The 20028-nt window shown below is 34.1% G+C and overlaps 1 protein-coding gene across 7 annotated transcripts in view; it reads left to right on the top strand.

The window, feature by feature from the left end:
- Positions 1–20028, top strand: part of CHD9 (chromodomain helicase DNA binding protein 9) — a 223650-nt gene that overhangs the window by 81965 nt on the left and 121657 nt on the right. Inside the window, exon 1 of one of the 7 annotated variants that reach the window (XM_038531054.1) lies at positions 2720–2770. The exons of the other annotated variants lie outside the window; for them this stretch is intronic. Coding sequence (XP_038386982.1) covers positions 2747–2770 — 24 coding nt within the window. The 5' untranslated portion in view covers positions 2720–2746. Of the gene's footprint in view, positions 1–2719; positions 2771–20028 lie in introns of those variants that run through there. 7 annotated transcript variants of the gene reach the window in all.

Below are 20028 nucleotides of genomic sequence, written 5' to 3'. Positions count from 1 at the left end.
CTTTTTTAACCTTCCAATTAATGTGTTGCAGACATTTTTCATGTCATTAACTGTTTTGCTGAAAATGATTTTGAATGACTGAGTAGTTTACCATTGTAAGGTTGCTAAAGTACCATGTAAAAAATAAAGTTATTATGGAGATCTGGAAAAGTCTGAATCAAGTTTAATTAAAATGTCTTTATATTTTTCTTACATATTTTACCATAATTCAATTTAATGTAGATGCACAGCAATAGAAAAAATTATAATGACTAATACAGAGTACACTTACTTTGTACTAAGCACTATACTAAATATTTAACATATTATTAACACCTTCATCCCTCACAACATTCCTTTTATTTGGTTATAGTTATTTCCTTGAATTTCCATGGGAGGAAACTGAGGTACAGAGGAGTTAAGTAATATATCCCAAGTCACACAGCCAGAGTGAAAATAAACCAGTGGCCAGACTAGATTTAAACAAGTTTGATTCCATTATATATGGTCTTAACCACTTTCACTTTCCTTCAAAGTAAGTTAATAAATATGTTGTATTATATAGTAATAGTGTACTAAACAATTCTTCCGTACTCACTCCTACCCCTTTCAAAAAGTCTACCCTACTGGTGAGGCAAAAAACTGCTTTAGAATCTTTAGGTGGAAAAGAACATGCATCTCATGTTTTCTGGTTATGTTGGCAAATAGTTTATCCATTACCAGAGGGAAAAACAATCCCAAAGCAAAGAGAAGTAAATCAAAATAGCTATTGCTTCCAAAAGTATGGAGTCTCTTTTTTTTTTTAAATAAAATTGCATATAAGATGATAACAACAAATGCCGTAAAGGTAAACCTGATCATTATCTTCAAATGTTTGAAGAACTTCAGAGATCAGAAATAGGCCTACTAAGTGAAAGTCACAGAAAAGCAGATTATCATGTGGTATTAAGAAGTTTGAAATAAATCCCTTCCAATGAAAGCAGGTAATTAGAATGACTCAGATGGGTCACAGAAAGAATTCCTGTAATGGGTGTAAAATGGACTAAGTTGGTAGGTTGTTTTCAACTCTTAAGACTCCGTGGTTGTAATTTTGGGTTTCATTGCAAGACACATCATTCCTATTGCCTAGTTAGCTCCTCAGTGGTTATTACAAATGATAAAGAAAGGTAAAGAAATATGACAAATTCTCTGCTATCCAGCAATGTCAGGAATTTATTATAGATAAGTAAATTTTCCAGATAGTTGAAATGTAGTCTATTAAGCATGAAATTCTTTAATTTATATGGCTCTCCCTCTGGCCCCCAGAGGGCGATGGTGATAGGGGTTGAATGCTTGATTAGGAAAATATCAGGAGAAATAAGAGTTTTATAGGGAGGTCTTGGTATGTTCAAATGTGTAATAGTTATTCTTACACCTAAGAATCAACACTTACATAAAAATCTGTCAGAACACATTAGATATATAAAAATTATCTTAAGCAGAAACATAGCTAATTCTGTGTATAAGCAGAGTTCTTTTAAAAAAAAGAGAAGGGGGGCAGCCCAGGTGGCTCAGTTGTTTAGCGCTGCCTTCGGCCCGGGTCTGATCCTGGAAACCTTGGATCAAGTCTCACGCTGGGCTCCCTGGATGGAGCCTGCTTCTCCCTCTGCCTGTGTCTCTGCCTCTCTCTCTTTCTCTCTCTCTCTCTCTCTCTGTGTGTGTGTCTCTCATGAATAAATAAATAAAATCTTAAAAAAAAAAAAGAAGCGGTACCTGGGCGGCTCAGTTGTTTAAGCATAGGACTCTTGATTTTGGCTCAGGTCATGATATCAGGGTTGTGGAATCAAGCCCCTCTTGGCATTCAGCATGGAATCTCCTTGAGAGTCCCTCTCCCTCAGCCCCTCCCCAACTCGGTCATGCACGGGTGTGCTCCTGTAAGTAAGTAAGTAAGTAAGTAAATAAATAATTTTAAAGAGAGAGAGGAAAATCTATGTAAAACTAAAGCAAAATAAATAAAATCTTTAAAGACAGGAAAATCTATGTAAAAAAAAAAAAAGAAAAAGATTCGCTGTATGTTGCTCATACTCCTTGAACTCAGAGGGTCCCAAGTTCATTGCTGGGCTTTTTTTTCCTCCCAGTGGCAACTTTTCCAAAGTTAAAAAAGCAACAGATATATGAACAGTTAAAAAACTTGTCATTCCACTTATGCTCTAGACAAAAAGAAGAGAAAAAGCTAAAGAATTTTTAGATTGTCTCTTTGAAAGAATTTTTAGATTGTCTCTTTGAACTAATCTTATACCATCCCTCTATCAGAGTTTACTTAAATCTTTATGCATTTGGCATGGTATTGCTTATAAGAAGTTTCAGATTCTTAGTTGTCTAAGCCAAAAACACAAAATAGAAATTCTGTACAGGAATTTCCCGTTTAGTTCGTTTTTTTTCCCCCCGCTCCGTTAAAGTGGACTAGTTTTTGGTTTTGATATTTCTGTCATGTCCTTGGGATTAAAATATTCTATTTGAATGGGGAAATTTGTGTAATATTAGCTAGTTCTAAAATACAATCTTAATTATTGAGCTATGTACTATGTATTAGAGAAGAGTTGAGCTCTGCCCCAGCCTGCCAAGAATCAGAGTAACAGAAACTCTAGTCCTTTAACAGTAGCTTTAAGGCTGTTGACCTCTACCACGCATACTTAAGGGTGAGAGGTGAACAGGAAGTGAATTCCAGGGGTGGGGAAGAAGCAGCAGTTGGTGAGAAATTTGTGGATTAGTGCAGTATGTGAAGAGCATGAGATCCAAGCCAAACTTCAAAGTAGGTCTAACAAAATTTTGTTGTATTTAATTTTATTGCTGCGATTCATTCCCAGCTACCTTAGGGACTACTCAGTCATTTACTTATTAATGTCTGAAATTGAGAACAATGTGTTAGGGCTCCTGAGCCATCAGACTTTATACCTATTATGATAACATGAATACACAGTTGTTTTGGAGTACTTCAGTATGGGTGATCAGATTTCTTCATTTGGGTATTTGGGCTGAGATTATTTTAAACTAAGGGAATATTTTAGCACAATGCGTCATGGGTAATGCATGAAAAGAGTAAGTGCATAGTTGGGAAACTTGGATTGCAGTTTCATTTAAATAAAATCTGGTAATTTGCTATGCTCGACTATGCAAATAATATGTTGCACATTTATTATGCGAGGAGTACTTTGCAAATTATGAAAGGACAATCTTTAAAGCAAGTTTTTTTTTTCTATATGAATGTATTTCTATACTTGAAAGCAGTCCAGGTTTTCATTGACCATTTCATGAAATCATAGGATTTTAGAGTTGGAGACGATTTTACCCTAGAATAGGGTAAAAAGCAAAAACAGTATTAGAGAAGTCATAACTTGCTAACTAGTTAGCAGATTCCCTTTGTAGTTTAAAGTCTACAATGTTTTAAGAGTGATCAAAAATGAGAGTGATACCACAGTATGGTCACTTACGTTAACTGTATTGTGTTATAAAGTACAATTATAAGTGGTTGTCTACAAATTGAGAAATATGTTGTTTTGAGGTTTTTTTGTTTCTTTGTTTGGTGTCTGTAGCTTTTAATGTGCCGTAAGTTTTTACGTATATCTTTAGTCTTAAAAAAATGCACCCTTATTGTTATTTGCCAAATGTAGGTATAAATTGTATATCCTAAGTTTTACATAACATCTGTGTTTTGGAAGTGTTGCATTTTTTATTTTTATTTGTTCAGAATTCACTATATGTTCCTAGGTGTAAAAGATTATGCTGGCCGTGAAGTTGCAAAAATGAACAATATGACCCTTTACCTTTGAAAAGCTCACATTGAAAATTAAGTCATACTTTCCTATTGATCTATATTATAATTTCAGAGCTGTTTTCTTTTAATTTCTGATTCAGTTTCAATGAACAGGTTTCCAGCACTTTCCCTTAGCCCTCTAGCTAAGTGACTTGGAATGAGTGATTTACAAATAAAAAATTAATTTCCTTGACCTACCCTGTTTAAAGGTGTTGTAGTTTCTAGGTTAGCTCCTTGTTACATGATGTTTTAGCAATCTGTCATTATTTGATTCTTCATATACATATAATAATATATGTGCATATAATATAGAACTGTCTGAGGTCCAATTGCTTTATAAATGGCAGATCTAAGAAAGCAGACCTTTTTCTTTTGAGCTAATATATTTATTACAAACTATTGCTTAACCCTTACAAAATTGTGTGATGTATTCAACTTTGAGCACTATTTTTTTGGTCAAAAAGACATTACTAGTTATTGACAGATATACTTAGAAGATGATATTGCTAGATAATAAATTTCCTAGTACTTTTTTCCCTAAATACCTCAAATGAAAGTAAGAAGTATTTTTTTTTATTCATGAGAGACACAGAGAAAGAGGCAGAGACACAGGCAGAGGGAGAAGCAGACTTCCCTGCAGGGAGCCCGATGTGGGACCCCCAGCATCACTCAGTGAGCCAAAAGGCAGACACTCAACCACTGAGCTACCCAGGTGTCCCGTAATTTTTAAAAAATTCATATGGTTAAACATTAAGAGCATGATTAGAGAAAGAGATAGTAAAATTTTCAAGGTATTTCAAAAAGTGTCTTTGTTAACATTATTTGAGTCTTTTAGGAATAATGGGAGGTGTATACAAATCAGTATTATTACCTAGAATTTGCAGATCAAGTATTTGAAGTGTTGGGAGGGAAAACGACTTGTCTAAAATCAGACCACTACTAAATTGCTTAGCAGAAACAACACATGTTCCTTGAGCACATGCTATTTATATATCAGGTGCTATGCTAAGTTACTAAAAGTACAAACAGAAGGAGAGTTCTAAGGGTAGGCCTATACTTTTGTTATTTTACAAGAAAAAAAGAAGCTCCAAATTAGCTTCAGTGATATTAGAAATGTCAATATTATGAATTTCTCCAAACTATTTATTTTGAAAGTATCATTTATTTTTTCTAACTTTTTATTTTGTAAAGGTAATTTAAACTTACAGAAAAGTAAAAGAATAATACAATGAACATCCATATTCCTATTTACATAGATTCACTAATTGTTCATTTTTACCAAATTTGCTTTCTTGTTTTATTTTTATTTTTAATAAAAGGTACTTTTACGAAGTGGTATTATTTAGCATCACCAGTAACGGCATATTATGACACTTTACCCCCAAATACTTTAACATGGCTCTTCTCAGAACAGGCATAGTCTCCTATAAGAATGCAAGCCTTTTATCACAATCAAGAAATTAACAGGTAGTAATAGTAAATACCATGCTAATCCAATGTAGTCCTATATAAATACTACACAGTCCAAATTCAAATTTCTTAAATTATCCCATAATATTCTTTAGAGATGTATTGTTGTTTCAAAATCCAGGATCCAATTAAGAGCCAGGCAGTGCATTTAGTTTTTCTGTCTCCTTAAATCTTTAACCTAATACAGATTTTCTGGGCCTTTTTGTTCTTTCCTGAACAAAATTGACATTTTTTAAAAGTCCAAGCCAATACCCTGTATTTGTCTAATTGTTTCTTCATAATATAACATACATTTTTTTTTCCCTTTTGGTAAGAATGCTGCATAGATGATTTTGTGTACTTCTTTCTATTGAATTACGTTGGGGGCATGATGTTAGTTTGTCCCATTATTGGTGATGCTAAGTATTATCACTTAGTAAAAGTACCTTTCCCCTTTGTAATTAGTAAGTGGAAATTTTCTATCAAGGGTTGGACCCTTAGATTTAGGAAAACACTAAATATGTTATAAGCCACTGCCCTGCTTATTCTTTTTGAATATTCGGCCAGTGAGAATGCTTTCAGGCCAACTCCATGCCCTTTTAACATGTCCTCATCAGTCTCTAATTCCTTGTCTTCTTTCTGGTGCAAGATGTTTTTAATTTCCCTCAGGCCTGGAATCAGCCATTTCTTTAAAGAACTCATTTGCTTTGTTTATCCTATGTAATGCCATGACCTCTCAGAGTACTGTTGTGTAATTTCTTAGCCATGTTTTGTGTTTCGGAAGCTTGTGATCATATGAACAAATTCCGGAAATCTTTTATTCAGTTTCATAAGTACTTTGTCAACCTCTGTGATTTTTGCATGGTGCTGTGCTGTGTGAAGTAAGAAATGATCCTTGCTTGGCATTTGATTTAAGTTAAATATATATTGAAGAGAGGGATTTAAGTTTCTCAAAAAGTTGAATACAAACTTTTGAGAACATGCTGCGTGCTAAGCACTGAGGTAGTTGTAATTTTAAGACAGTTTTGTCTATAAGACATTCATTTATTGATGAATCCAACAAGTATATTTTTAATACCTGACACATACAAGACAGTATGGTAGAGGCATTCTGCTTTTTTTTTTTTTTTGTAACTCACAAGGGATATAAGACCCTTATAATAAATAGGCATGAGCCTCCCAAATCATATATTGTCAATAGTATATGCCTAGATATGATATATAAATAATAAAAAATGGTGGTGGATACAAAAATACTAGTTTATATAGCTTTGTAGGATATTTTAGTGTGTTTCTTCTTTGGGAATTTGTAATAGTTCAGATCTGATAATGAATATTATTTCTGGCATTTACTGACTACCTAGTATGTGAAGAGAGAGAAACATTTGACAGCTACAAAAGTAAAACATGTTCATTGAAAGTACTTAGAAAAAATTTAGAAAGTACAAGCAATAAAAGACACCCCCCATCACACCAACTAGAAATAATCTATTTTTATATTTGAGAGATCTATACTTTCAGTCTTTTATTTTTTGAAGTTGAGATCCTGACCCACAGTATATGTTTTTAGTCTTATGTTGTATCTATTTACATATTTGTTTTCTGTATCAAATTTTTGGCTGTTAAACTGACATATAATGAACTGAACATATTTAAAGTGTACAGTTTGCTAAATTTTGACATACATATACCAGTGAAACCATCATCACAATCAAAATAATGAACATACTCATCACCCTAAAACGTTTCCTGTTGCCCTTGTCTTCCATTTTCCATCCCTTTGCCCCACCAGAGATAACCACTGATCTCATTTCTGTCACTGTAGATTAGTTTGCATTTTCTAGAATGTTATACACATGGAATAATAAAGCATGCTCTCTCTTTTATCTGGTTTCTTTTACTCAGCATAATTGCTTTGAGATTCATCCAGTAGATGCAGGTATAGTAGTTTGTTCCTTTTTATTGCTAGATAGTATTCCATTATAAGGCTATACCGCAATTTGTTTATCCATTTGCTTATTGGGAGATAATTGTTTCTAGTTTGAGATTGTTGTGAATAGAGGTGTTACGAACATTTATGTACCATTTTTATGAGGGCTACCCTTTTTTTTTTTTTTTTTAGGACTAAGAGCATTTTATTTCAACTACTGCAAGATTCACATCTTTCATGTTTTAAGACCTCTGAAACTGGGATACATCTTTCAATTGATGGCATTTTATAATCTCTGTTAGGGAGGTGGCAGTTGTGAAGTGATTGGAGTCGCCTGTATGTGCACTCAAAGTGTCAGAGTGTCAGCAGCATGGAAGGAAATCCCAGAGACAGGAGCAGAGAGCACTCTTTTAGAGTGGTAGAAACCAATTGTTCCAAGTGCTGGCAATATTTCTAGAGCCAGAATCAAAGAAAATTATCTCTATATATTTACAGAACCATGTTCAGGAGACTCAGCAGAGGCTTTTCATGATATTACAGGTTATTTTAGGACTTCTCATCACTAGCACTTCTCATGGCATGGAGGATAATTTTATGTGGCAGAACTTGGATATTGATGACTCTAACTGGAAAAGTGATGAAGAATTAGGACTTTGAATTTGGAAGCAGTTTTTAGGAATACCTTCACCGATTTATTTCACTTATATTTTCCTTCGTGTGTATGCACAAAGATGTGGCTTACGAATTAAAAAAAAATCTATGTCTGATTAAACCAAAACTCTGCCTTTCATTTTGGATTTTTTGTTCTGTTTTGGGATAGTTTTTATTAGAATATATTCACCACCCTTTCTTCTGTTGTGTAATCCCCATCCAATGTATTTCTTAAATCTTGTTTTCATTCATTATAATGTCTTACGCGTCTCTACTTAACATGCTCAATCTTTCCTCTAACTTACTGAATATTTGGAGTATAATTATAACAGTTGTGCTACTATCCTTGTCTACTACATCTATCATTGTTGTCATTTCTGAGTCTACTTTTGATGATTGATTTTTCTCTTCAGTATGGTTTGTGTTTTCTGCTGCTTTGCATGCCTGATAATTTTTGAAAGGATGCCAGACATTTTGAATTTGACCTTGTTAAGTGATGGAAACTTCTACATTTCTATAAATACTCTTGAGTTTTGTTCTGGGATACAGTTACTTTGAAATTGGTTTATGTGTATAAGATTTGTTTTTAGGCTTTGTTATGTTGGACTAGAGCAATCTTTAGGGTTAATTTTACCCCACTACTGACACAATAGCCTTGTGAGTTCTCTGTCCAATGCCTTGTGAAATACATGATTTTCCACTCAGGCTGATGGGAAGATGAGCTATTCTTGGTTCCAGTGAGATGTCAGCTGCTTTCAAGTAGTTTGTTCTGGGCTTTGGGTAGTTTCTCCACAAACTAGTAGTACTGATCAGTACTTACCTAAAGCCTTTGAGAGGAGACTTCTGAAGCTCTCCAGAGGTGTTCCCATGAGGCTCTCTTGTCTCCAGAACTTACCCCTGCAAACAGGCTGGGTTGGCTTTCCTGGACTTCCAGCTCTATCTCCTCAACTGAAGGAGGCTGTAAAATTGTATGTGGCTTCCTCCTTCCCTGTCCCTCAGCTCGGAAACCCTCTCCTTGAAGTAAGCTGGGATAGGAGGCAGTCTTAGCTTATTTGTTTTCCTTCTCTCAGGGATCAGTGTCTTGGGTTAATTGATGTCCTGGGTCTAAAAACTGTTGTGTTACATATTTTGCCTGGTTTTTCAGTTGTTTCAAGTATGAAGGTAAATCCAGTTCCTGTTACTCCATCTTGGCCTTAATTGGAAGACTTACACTGCCATTTTAATGACTTCGTAATTATTTATAATGCAGAAGAAGTACCATAATTTATTTAACTAGTTTATTATTCTTGGATAATATAATAAACACCTTTGTAGACAAATTGTTGTGTATACCCGTGATTAGACAGATTCCTAGAAAATTAAGGTAAGTACACAGACTTTCCTTTTAAGGCTTGTATAATTGTGAATAATAATAATAAACATACTAATAACCAATAAACACTGAGCAGTTATACTCACATTCAGGGCTTTACATATATTTTCTCATTTAATTGAAACAATTCTGTGAGGTAGATCTTATCATTTACTCTTTTTATAGATGGGAGCTAGAAGCATGGAATGGTTAAATAGCTTGTTCAGGGACATACAGCTAGTAAATGGCAAAGCAAGGTTTCAAATAGAGCAGTAGGATTCTGGAGCCCACAGTGTCCTCTGTTGCCTTAGAGTTAGGAAATAGTAAAGCTGGAAGTGACCTGTAGTTATGTAGCAGTTTCTTATTGTTGCTGTAACAAATTATCACAAATTTGGTGTCTTCAAGCAACATTAATTTATTATATTATATTCCTGGAAATCAGAGGTCTAAAATGGATCTCACCGGGCTAAAATCAAGGTGTTGGCAGGGCTGCATTCCTTCCTAGAAACTGTACAAGAGAATCCATTTTCTTGCCTTTGCCAGTGTATGGAGGCTGCCCACATTTCTGTGGCTTATGGCCCCCTTCCAGCAACGGCTGGTCAAGCTGTTCTCTCATTGTATGACTGTCTTCTGTCTCTGTCTTCCACTTATAAGGACCCTTGTGATCATGGTGGGTCTTTGGACTATCTAGGATAATCTCCTCTGTTTCATCTGCAATCTGAATTCCCTTTTGCACTATAATAACATATTCACATATTTGGGGATTAGGAGGCTGATATCTTTAAGGGTCATTTTTCTGCCTTCCACAAGTCATGAGGCCAATTTAGAAGATATAACTTTAAAGAATGCATCGATGCAGGGTATTATGCTGAGTGAAATAAGTCAATCAGAGAAAGACAGTTATCATATGGTTTCACTCATATGTGGAATATAAAAAATAGTGAAAGGGACCATAAGGGAAGGGTGAAAAATTAGAGAGGAAGACAAACCAGGAGAGACTCCTAATTCTGGGAAACAAACAAAGGGTTGCAGAAGGGGAGTGGGTGGGATGATAGGCATTAAGGAGAGACACATTATATGTGCACTGGGTGTTATACTATATGTTGGCAAATTGAATTAAAAATGAATCAACAAGGGCCTATTTTATGACTTTATTACCTTGTCTTACAAAAAGTCTGTTTGAGTAACTTACCCTTCAGTCTTTTCTGCTTCTTGTAGCTAGGAATTATCTAGGGAATCTAGATTGCAATGATTTATAATTGACTATCCAAAACATAAAATTTCAGATTTCCTAATAATGCATACTTAACTGATTTAATAAGTTCAACAAATTTTTAAGAAAAAAATTTTTTTACTCATTCAGCAATTACTTAGTAAGCTCCTGTCCTCTCCCAGGCATTTCAGTGGGTACGTTTTATATGTCACCACATTTTATCTTCACAATGATCTTATGATATTAATAGTGGCATCTTAATTTATAAACGAGGAAACTGGACTCAAGGTAGCATAGTTCATAAATCACAGACCTAAAACTTGAACAAAGATCGACTAAAAGTAGGTATTGAGAAAAGATAAAGAAGTTATGATTTTGTAACATATAATCTGCTATTTTTACTTGTTTTAATCATTTACATTAATATTGATTACAAATGATTTTACACAATTTCAGGTTAAGTCATTAGGTAACTGTAGTACTACATGAATTGGTACTATTTTTTCCCCTAGATAATCTGATTTCCAAAGTGTTGCTGGATTTTATTTCTAACAGTGCTATTGTTGATTCTGTTGCTTTATATCATGTGCTTTTAGCACTTTCTTCAAGTTATTCGTGTAGTTGTATCTTACTGAATTGAGGTATAATACTTGAAAGTTGAAATGAGCTATTTATGAAAGAGAGATATAAAATTTTATCTTTGTTCTTAGTATTAGTCACTTGTTTCTCAGTTCGGTGTAGGACACCAAATCTTTTGGAAGAGGGTTTTCAGGTGGAAGTTTTTTGATAAAGTGGAAAAGGCAGTGCATTTAGAGTCTGGAGGACTGGGTTCAAGTCCTGATCCTGTCATACTATCATAGGAGTCTTAGGCAAATTACCTTCCTTAATAGTTTTCTCATCAGTAATATGTGGATATACATTTTTGGAATTTCTGGTTAATATGACAATGAATTTGAAAATGGTTTTATAAATTTTTTTTTTTTGGTTTTATAAATTATTAAGTCAGCTTGTTTAATGATTCCTTTTTTTAAGGACTTTTTTTTTTTTTAACTTGAGAACTAGAAGTAGTTTTAATCATGAATCAATTTGTTTAAAGTTTACATTTGTAGAAACTGAGGCCCAAATGTAAAGTTTACTTAGCTTTCTAGTGGTATAGTCTAAAAATGATTCCCTGATCCTATTTCCTTTTTATTGTTTTTTTCTTATATAACCATTTCTTTTGTATGTAGACTTGTCACCTAATATTTGTGGGTCTCAAAGAAAGGACAAATGGAAGCTCTTATTATTGTATGTCAGAATATTTAAAAGTTGTAAATAAAGCCAACAAACTGTTAAATATGTTCTTTCCTTCTTCCTTGACAAACAGAAGCACTGGTTTGAATTAGAATTCTTGAACTCTCTGGGGTTCCACATCCAGAATACAACAGAAGTGGACCATTCTACTTCCCTTCCAGCCCTGGTTTTATCCTGCACTTTAAAGGGCCTCGTGAACACACACATGGACTTCTCAGCCTCCACTACAAGCTCCACCTCCCTTGCCACATCTCTTTGTTCTAAGCAACACATACTGGCAATATATATTCCTTGCCCTACAAAGAATTCCTTGAGAGAATAAACCTAGGGAATAGACCCATATGGGTTCCGCAGGTAGGTATGAGACTGTATTAGGTAGAGAATTCCTGCATTCCTGGAGCATGTTTTGGAGGAGAGAAGGGATAATATATCTTTTTGGCCCTGAGGAGGGGTGTAGCAAAGAAACCAGACCTTCTAAATTGTGCAGCCCAAGGAAGAGGACCCTTCTTGCCTGATCTAAAGGGAAGTGTTTTTCTTCAAGAGTTTTCTTCAGGTGTTTTCTTCAAGTGGCATAGATTTGTTCTGTTAGTTGGTGAGAGCTGGTAAATTAGTGAGGGATGTGGATAGCTTGTCTATGACCAGGAGAATTATTTTCTCTCTGTGGAAATCATTATCTAAACATTGGGCTCTGTATCAATTCAAATATTGTCAATTTATGAAATACTTTTAAGAGTTTATGGATGACCATACAGTTTTAAAATTTTCCTAAAAACAAAACTGACTATGTTCTTGGGATTCCAGACTTTAAAGTGAAATTGTCCTGAGAAAACATGTATTTCCTCCAGTCAGTGAGTTGTTAGTATGGCAGCAAGTCAGGAAAGCTATTTTCTCTGTTTTTGTTTTTGTTTTTAGTGAAAAATATTCAGTATCGAAAAAGAAAGAAGTATTCAGTATCCAGAAAAGTAAATAAGTGAAGTAAATAAATGAAAGAATAGTAAATAAATGCATTTCACTTGAATAAAATTGTTAATGCTTTGCCATGTTTGTTTTATTTTCATTTATAGATGAGAATGTAGATTTTGTTGGTTTTGGCTGTATGATTTGAAAGTAAATTGTAGTCATGAGACTTCTAAATACGTCATCACCCGTCTCCTGAGAATGAGATTCTTCTATACAACCAGTATCACAGCTATGTTAATTAATAATTTTACATGTCATCTGAATCTAATTTATATTCAAGTTTCCCCACTTGTTAGGACAAGCTACTTCATTTTTTATCATTTTCACTTAAAATATGCCAATGAAATGTTTTAATCCTCTAGTTTTGATCATGACATAAGAACTTAAAATATGCCCAGTCTTATTTTGTCATTTAAAAAAAAATTACTAAGTAAGCCTGGCAGACAGATTTTTATGTATTTTCTCATTGTTAGGATATCCTTTGAGGAGTAGTAGTCTATAAATGACTGAGTTTCTCTCTGACATTCTTGACATCTGCTCCTTACCTTTATTTTTATTTATTTATATATTTTTTAAATTTTTTTAAAATTTATTTATGATAGTCATACAGAGAGAGAGAGAGAGAAAGGCAGAGACATAGACAGAGGGAGAAGCAGGCTCCATGCACCGGGAGCCTGACGTGGGATTCGATCCCGGGTCTCCAGGATAGCGCCCTGGGCCAAAGGCAGGCGCCAAACCTCTGCGCCACCCAGGGATCCCCCTTACCTTTATTTTAATGTACTTTCTAAATTTATTTTATCTTTCAGGGAAAATGTTGGCTAAGACTGGGATAAATTAATGGGATTTGCATAATTTGAGGAAGACAAGTGAGTTGCCAAGGATCTCTTAGATTTATTTTACCTTTAGGGGAGAGAAGAATGAGAGAGATATATATCTGAAAACTGTTAGTGATATATCAAGGAGAAATACAGATGACAGTCTTTTTAGTGGGAGAAAGCATCTAGACTTGTCAAAATCTACATAAGGGATACAATTGGTTTTCAGCACTGTGGATTTCTGAAGTGCATAGCAGCAGCATCCTAATATTTATTAATGATACGGTTATTGAAATGGATATCTTTAATGAGTATGAAAACCACAATCTCTTGAATTTCTCATATTAGAATTTTAATTTTTGGCTTATCCTATTTTTGCTTATCCTATTTTTAGGATAAATAAATTGTACTTGTAAATTTTTTTAGGAATAGTAATTACTGTCGTGTAATAACTCATACTTAAGCAAAAATTGGAATGATTATATGACAGTTATAGGAATAAGCAGAGTGATATAAAGACTAGAAAAGATTACAACTAAAAGAATATATATCTTTTGCTCAATTATTGTATAAACCAATTTTTTTTTTACATTGTTCAGATACACTTTTGAGTATTAAATTGCCGTAATGGAGGAGGCAAGATGAAATGCTTCTTTAAAAATTTTTCCTGGGGGCAGCCTAGGTGGCTCAGCGGTTTAGCGCTGCCTTCAGCCCCGGGCCTGATCCTGGAGACCTGGGATCAAGTCCCGCGTCAGGATCCCTGCATGGGGCCTGCTTCTCCCTCTGCCTGTGTCTCTGTCTCTCTCTCTCTCTCTCTCTCTCTCATTAATAAATAAATAAAATATTTATTTATTTATTTTTTTTCCTGGGGGCACCTGAGTGGCCCAGGTCATTAAGCATCAGACTGTTGATTTCTGCTCAGGTCATGATCTTAGGGTCATGAGACCAAACCCCACATTAAACTTTGCTCTCCACACAGTCTGCTTGTCCCTCTCCTTCTGCTCCTCCCCTCGCTCATGCGTGTACATTTGCTCGCTCTCTCTTTTTCTGTCTCAAATAAACAAAATCCTTTAAAAAAATAAAATTTTTCCTATATGTAAAACAAGCTTAGTGTTTCAGCATGGTATTGGATGAGTTAACATCTAAAGCACTATTTAATTCCTTTAGTTGATAGTAATAATCCTGGAAAAGTTTTTGAGAAGTGTTATCTCTAATTAAAAATGGTAAAACAAATATTTTACTAGGCATGATTAATTAACCACATACATTCTCATTATAATTTGTTACTTTAATTATATCAGGGTATTTGCTATTGTGAAACATTTGATGGATTTTTTGTTTTTAATTGTTGATTTTATTCCTAGTTGGTTAGTCTGATTTATTGTAACTTCAGAGGATAATATTTTGGAGATATTTTCATGGAAACTGATGTTGTTTTGGAAGAGTATTGATATGCTCTGTACATTTGGGTTTAATGTAATTTGTGTTGTCATTTCCATAATATATTTTAGTTAAAGTTCCTTATATTCTAGATGAGCCAGATGTTTTTTACATTTCTGATTTTTAGAAAAGCCCTTCATTAATGTCTTCAATACTTGTATGTACATAGAAATCAGTCTTTAATACTTATTGTATGTACATAAGAATTTGAGCTAGGAAGAAAAAATCTGGCCTAATTAGATGAAAAAAAAAAGAGTTTATATTTTATAATTATTTATAAGGATATTTCATACATTTATGTCCTTAATTCTATGAATAAAGCATTAAGTATATAAAAAGACCTATTTTTCATTAAAATTTATTACATGGAATTGTAAATCCCCAGTAAGATTAAGCATTTTAAATTAATACAGTGTATATAGGAGAATGTGTTTATTAGCTAACTTTGTTTTATGAACACAAGTCCTTTCAACAGTTACATTCAACAACCATCCACCTACTACATAATACTTTTTTTAAAGCTATTGGGATCAGGGGCACCTGGGTGGCTTAGTGGTTGAGCAACTGCCTTTGGCTTAGGCTGTGATCATGGGGTCCTGGGATTGAGTCCCATATTAGGCTCCCCCACAGGGAGCCTGCTTCCCCCTCTGCCTGTGTCTCTGCCTCTCTCTGTGTGTCTCTCATGAATAAATAAATAAAACCTTAAAAAAAAAAAGCTACTGGGATCAAAATGATGTGCCACTTAAAAATATCCATTTCTAGACTAAGCCTTGAATCAGCATTAACCTATATTTTCGTACTTTTTAAGAAAACTTAGCTGTACAAAAAAACAAAAATATAGAAGTATTATACAGATACCCAAAAATCTACCACCTAGGTTTAACAAATATACTTGTTTGAAACCTGTTTGTTTTTTAAGAATAAAACACAATGGGTAACTATTAAAATCCCCCGTCCCATTCCTCTTTTCAGAGCAAGCCACTATTCACACTTCATGTCTTTTCAATATGTGTTTCTGTAACTTCATTACAGAGGTATATATATCCATAAACATCTGGGGAAAGAAGGGAATGGGCAAAAGAGGAATAGTTATATAACTTTATTTAAAAGACATTTAAACTAAGGCAAATATTAATATCTATTTAATTTCATTTCATGGGTGTTTGTTTTCTCTATGTTAGAAATGTTATATAATTCAACATTAACAATAAAACAAAATAGTGACTTTGGAATTAGCTTTGAGTTTAAAACTTGTTTCTTGGGATCCTGGGTGGCGCAGCAGTTTAGCGCCTGCCTTTGGCCCAGGGCGCGATCCTGGAGACCCGGGATCGAATCCCACGTCAGGCTCCCGGTGCATGGAGCCTGCTTCTCCCTCTGCCTATGTCTCTGCCTCTCTCTCTCTCTCTCTCTCTCTCTCTGTGTGTGTGTGTGTGAGAGACTATCATAAATAAATAAAAATTAAAGAAATATATAAAAAATAAAAAATAAATAAAACTTGTTTCTTCTGCTACTTACCTGCCATGTAACCTTGGGCAAGTTTGTTCATCTTGCCAGACTTCATTATCTTCATCTATAAAATGTGAATAATATTGGTACCAACCATGTAAGATTGTTCTCAATATTAAAATAAGCTAATCCATGCAGTGCTTGTTGTGATACTTAATGGTTTTTTGTGTGCCTATTTTCTAAACTCTTTACAAATTATTCTGTTTAATCTTATATTTATCAATCACTAAAACATGAACAGAACTAAAAGTGTGTGTGTGTATATAATTTGTAGTTAAAGATTATTTTTAAAGGAAGGGAAAATATATTTTAATGAATGAGTGATACTTATAGAAGTGAGAGATGATTTGGGAAGTTAGCTGGGTGCCATGTGTAAGACCTTAAATGCTGGGCTAAGTGAAGACTTAGGGTAGAGAAGAACCTATTATTAAGTAGCATTAACCTGCTATTGAAATGGAACAGAGCAAAGGCAGTAAGACTGCTTTAGGTGAAGAAGTCTACATTCCACTGAAAAATGTAACACTAGATTTCAGAAGATACTTACTTTGCAAGTATCTACTACAAAGTGATGGTTTGAAGGTATGATACATAATATGGTAACTGTATAGAGTGAGAAGACAGAGTTCTGGCCAGAATCCTGGGGAACCTGCACTTGTGGGGTAGGAGGAAAAAAGAAGAAACCAAGAAGTAAAGAAAGAATAATTAGATCTAAGACCTTGTAGTGTTTTGGAAGCAATAGAAAAAAGTGATGAGCAACAATGTCAAAAATTAAGATGCTGAAGTGGTAAGAAAAGATACCATCAGTAGACCACTCTTGAGATACCAGATATGAAAGGAAAAAGAAAAAAAGTGTTTTCTTGAAGGTTGAAAAGATGAGAAAAGTAGAAATGAGTATTTTAAATGTTAATATATACTAAACTCTAGGGATATGATATACAGCTACTAAGTTAACATTGAAAGCTTCTGATTTCTGTTTTGGGAAACAGAAAATATATAATGCTATATTTATGCAGAATAAATTAATCTTGGTGTTTTGTGCAGTCTTGCTTCATTTTACCATATACTTGAGTAAGTTGCAACTTTTAATTTGAGATAAAGGTTATGTAGAAAGGCCCTGTATGTGAAACAGTTTCTTTTAATTACCAGGGAACTTGCTTGGTATTTAAGTGATTAAAAGAATACATTAGAAAAAAGAAACATGGTTATTTAAATGACCATAATAATACTTTATAGGAGAAACCATGTAAATTCTGTGTAACTTTGCAATCCTCAACAAAGCAGTAAGAATAAAGTTATTTTATTCCCAAAGAATTCATTGTTGTAATTAAAGCCCTATTGAGATGTAATTGATGTATTGTACAATCTATCCATTTAAGGTATAGAAATCAATAATTTGAGATGTAATTCATGTATTGTACAATATATCCATTTAAGTTATAGAAATAATTAATTTTTAGTATATTCACAGAATTATGGGTCTGTTACCATCATTGGTTTTAGAACATTTTCTGTACCCCCAGAACAAACCCCATATCCATTAACAGTTACTTTCTAGTTCCCTCACTACTTCAAGCCCTAGCCAACCACAAATCTACTTTATGTCTATGGATTTGCCTATTCTGGACATTTGAAATAAATGGGATCATACGACATATGGTCCTTTGTGACAGGCTTCTTTGATTTAGCATAATGTTTTCAAAGTTCATCTGTGTTGTAGTATGCATTGGTACTTCTTTTGTTGTTGTTGCCAAATATTCAGTTGTATGGCTAGGCTGTACCACATTTTGTTTATCCTTTCCTTAGTGACGGATATTTGGGTGGTTTCCACTTTTTGGCTGTTATGAATAATGCTACTACAAACATTCATACAAGTTTCCATTTCTGTTGGGTATATGTCTAGGAATAGAATTACTGGATCATAGCATAATTCTGTGTTTAACCTTTTTGAGTAACTTTCAGACTATTTTCCAGTGCAACTAACTAACTACACCATTTTACATTCCCACCAGCAGTATATGAGGGTTCTAATTTCTCCATACTTGCCAACTCTTCTCTTTCTTGGTATAGCCACCCTAGTGGTTGTGAAGTGGTACTTCAATGTGGCTTTGATTTGCATTTCCTAGATTGTTAAAGATGACTATCTTTTCATAGGCTTATTGGTTATTTATATTTCTTCTTTTTGGAGAAATGCCTATTCAATCTTTTGCTCATTTTTGAATTGGGTTGTTTGTCATATTGTTATTAGTTGTAGGAATTCTTTATATAATGTAGATCTAAGCCTGTCAGATACGATTAGCAAATATTTACTTAGGTTTTTTAAAATATAAAAGATCATGTCTTCCATGTATAGTGTGGCTTCTTGCTTTCCAATCTGTATGCTTTTTCTTTATTTTTATTTCCTAATTGCCCAATAATGAATACAAATGGCAAGAGTAGGCATCCTTCTCTTGTTCCTGATCTTAGGGAATGTATTCAGTCTTTTACCATTAAGTATGATACTAGCTATGAATTTTTTGTAGATGTCTGTTATTAGGTGTGTATGTTCCCTTCTACTCCTAGTGTTTTTATCATTAGGAGTTGTTGATTTTCAACATCAAATGCTTTTTCTACATTACTTAGGATGATCACGTGGTTTTTATTATTTATGCCATGGATATATTTTGTGTTACTTGATTTTCAGATACCTTGTATTCCTGGATGAATTCCATTTGCTCATGACGTATATGTTTATATATATTTGCTATTATTTTGTTGAGGATGTTTGTGTCTATATTGATAAGAGATAATGGTCTATAGTTTGAATTCATTATTCATCGGGCTCCTTGCATGGAGCCTGCTTCTCCCTCTGCCTATGTCTTTGCCTCTCTCTCTCTCTCTCTCTCTCATGAATAAATAAATAAAATATTTTTTAAAAAGAAATTATAAGACCCATCAGTAGTTTATAGAGAGAAGTCTAATTAGGCAGTTGTATGGGATTAAGGAGGTCTCGTCACATATGTCATAGGCTCTTGAAAGCAAAAGAGTGACCATCCAGAAATCTAAGAGATCTAAGAGACAGATCTATTTAGAGGCACTATTTAGAGACAGATAATAGTCATAGGGTGGGGCTTCAACGACAGCTACAGGGGTTAGGAGAAAGGGATATTAAGATACTAACCTAGGGATGCCTGGGTGGCTCAGTGGTTTAGCACCTGCCTTTGGCCCAGGGCATGATCCTGGAGTCCTGAGATCTAGTCTCACATAGGGCTCTCTGCATGGAGCCTGCTTCTCTCTCTGCCTATTCCTCTGCCTCTCTCTGTGTGTGTCTCTCATGAATAAATAAATAAAATCTTAAAAAAAAAAAAAAGACAACCTAGATCTCGAGGTCTAGTGGTATTAGCTTCTTAATATGGGAATTGAAGCCTAAAGAACATAAATCATTTTTATGTGGGTTTATTGAGATATAATTTACATCCAGTAGAATTCATCTTTATTAGTGTACAGTTCTATGAGTTTTGACTACACTGCAATCAAAATAGAAAATCTCGTAATCCCCCAAAAACTTTCTCTCATGCATCTTTGTAATCAGTCTTTCCCCCAAGCCCAGACCTTGGTAACCAAAAATTAATTTTCTTTCTTTGTAGTGTTGCTCTTTTGAGAGTGTTGTAT

This window comes from Canis lupus, chromosome 2, assembly GCF_011100685.1.
Source record: "Canis lupus familiaris isolate Mischka breed German Shepherd chromosome 2, alternate assembly UU_Cfam_GSD_1.0, whole genome shotgun sequence".
NCBI classification, from domain to species: domain Eukaryota; kingdom Metazoa; phylum Chordata; class Mammalia; order Carnivora; family Canidae; genus Canis; species Canis lupus.
This window is presented reverse-complemented; position numbering and strand designations above follow the sequence as displayed.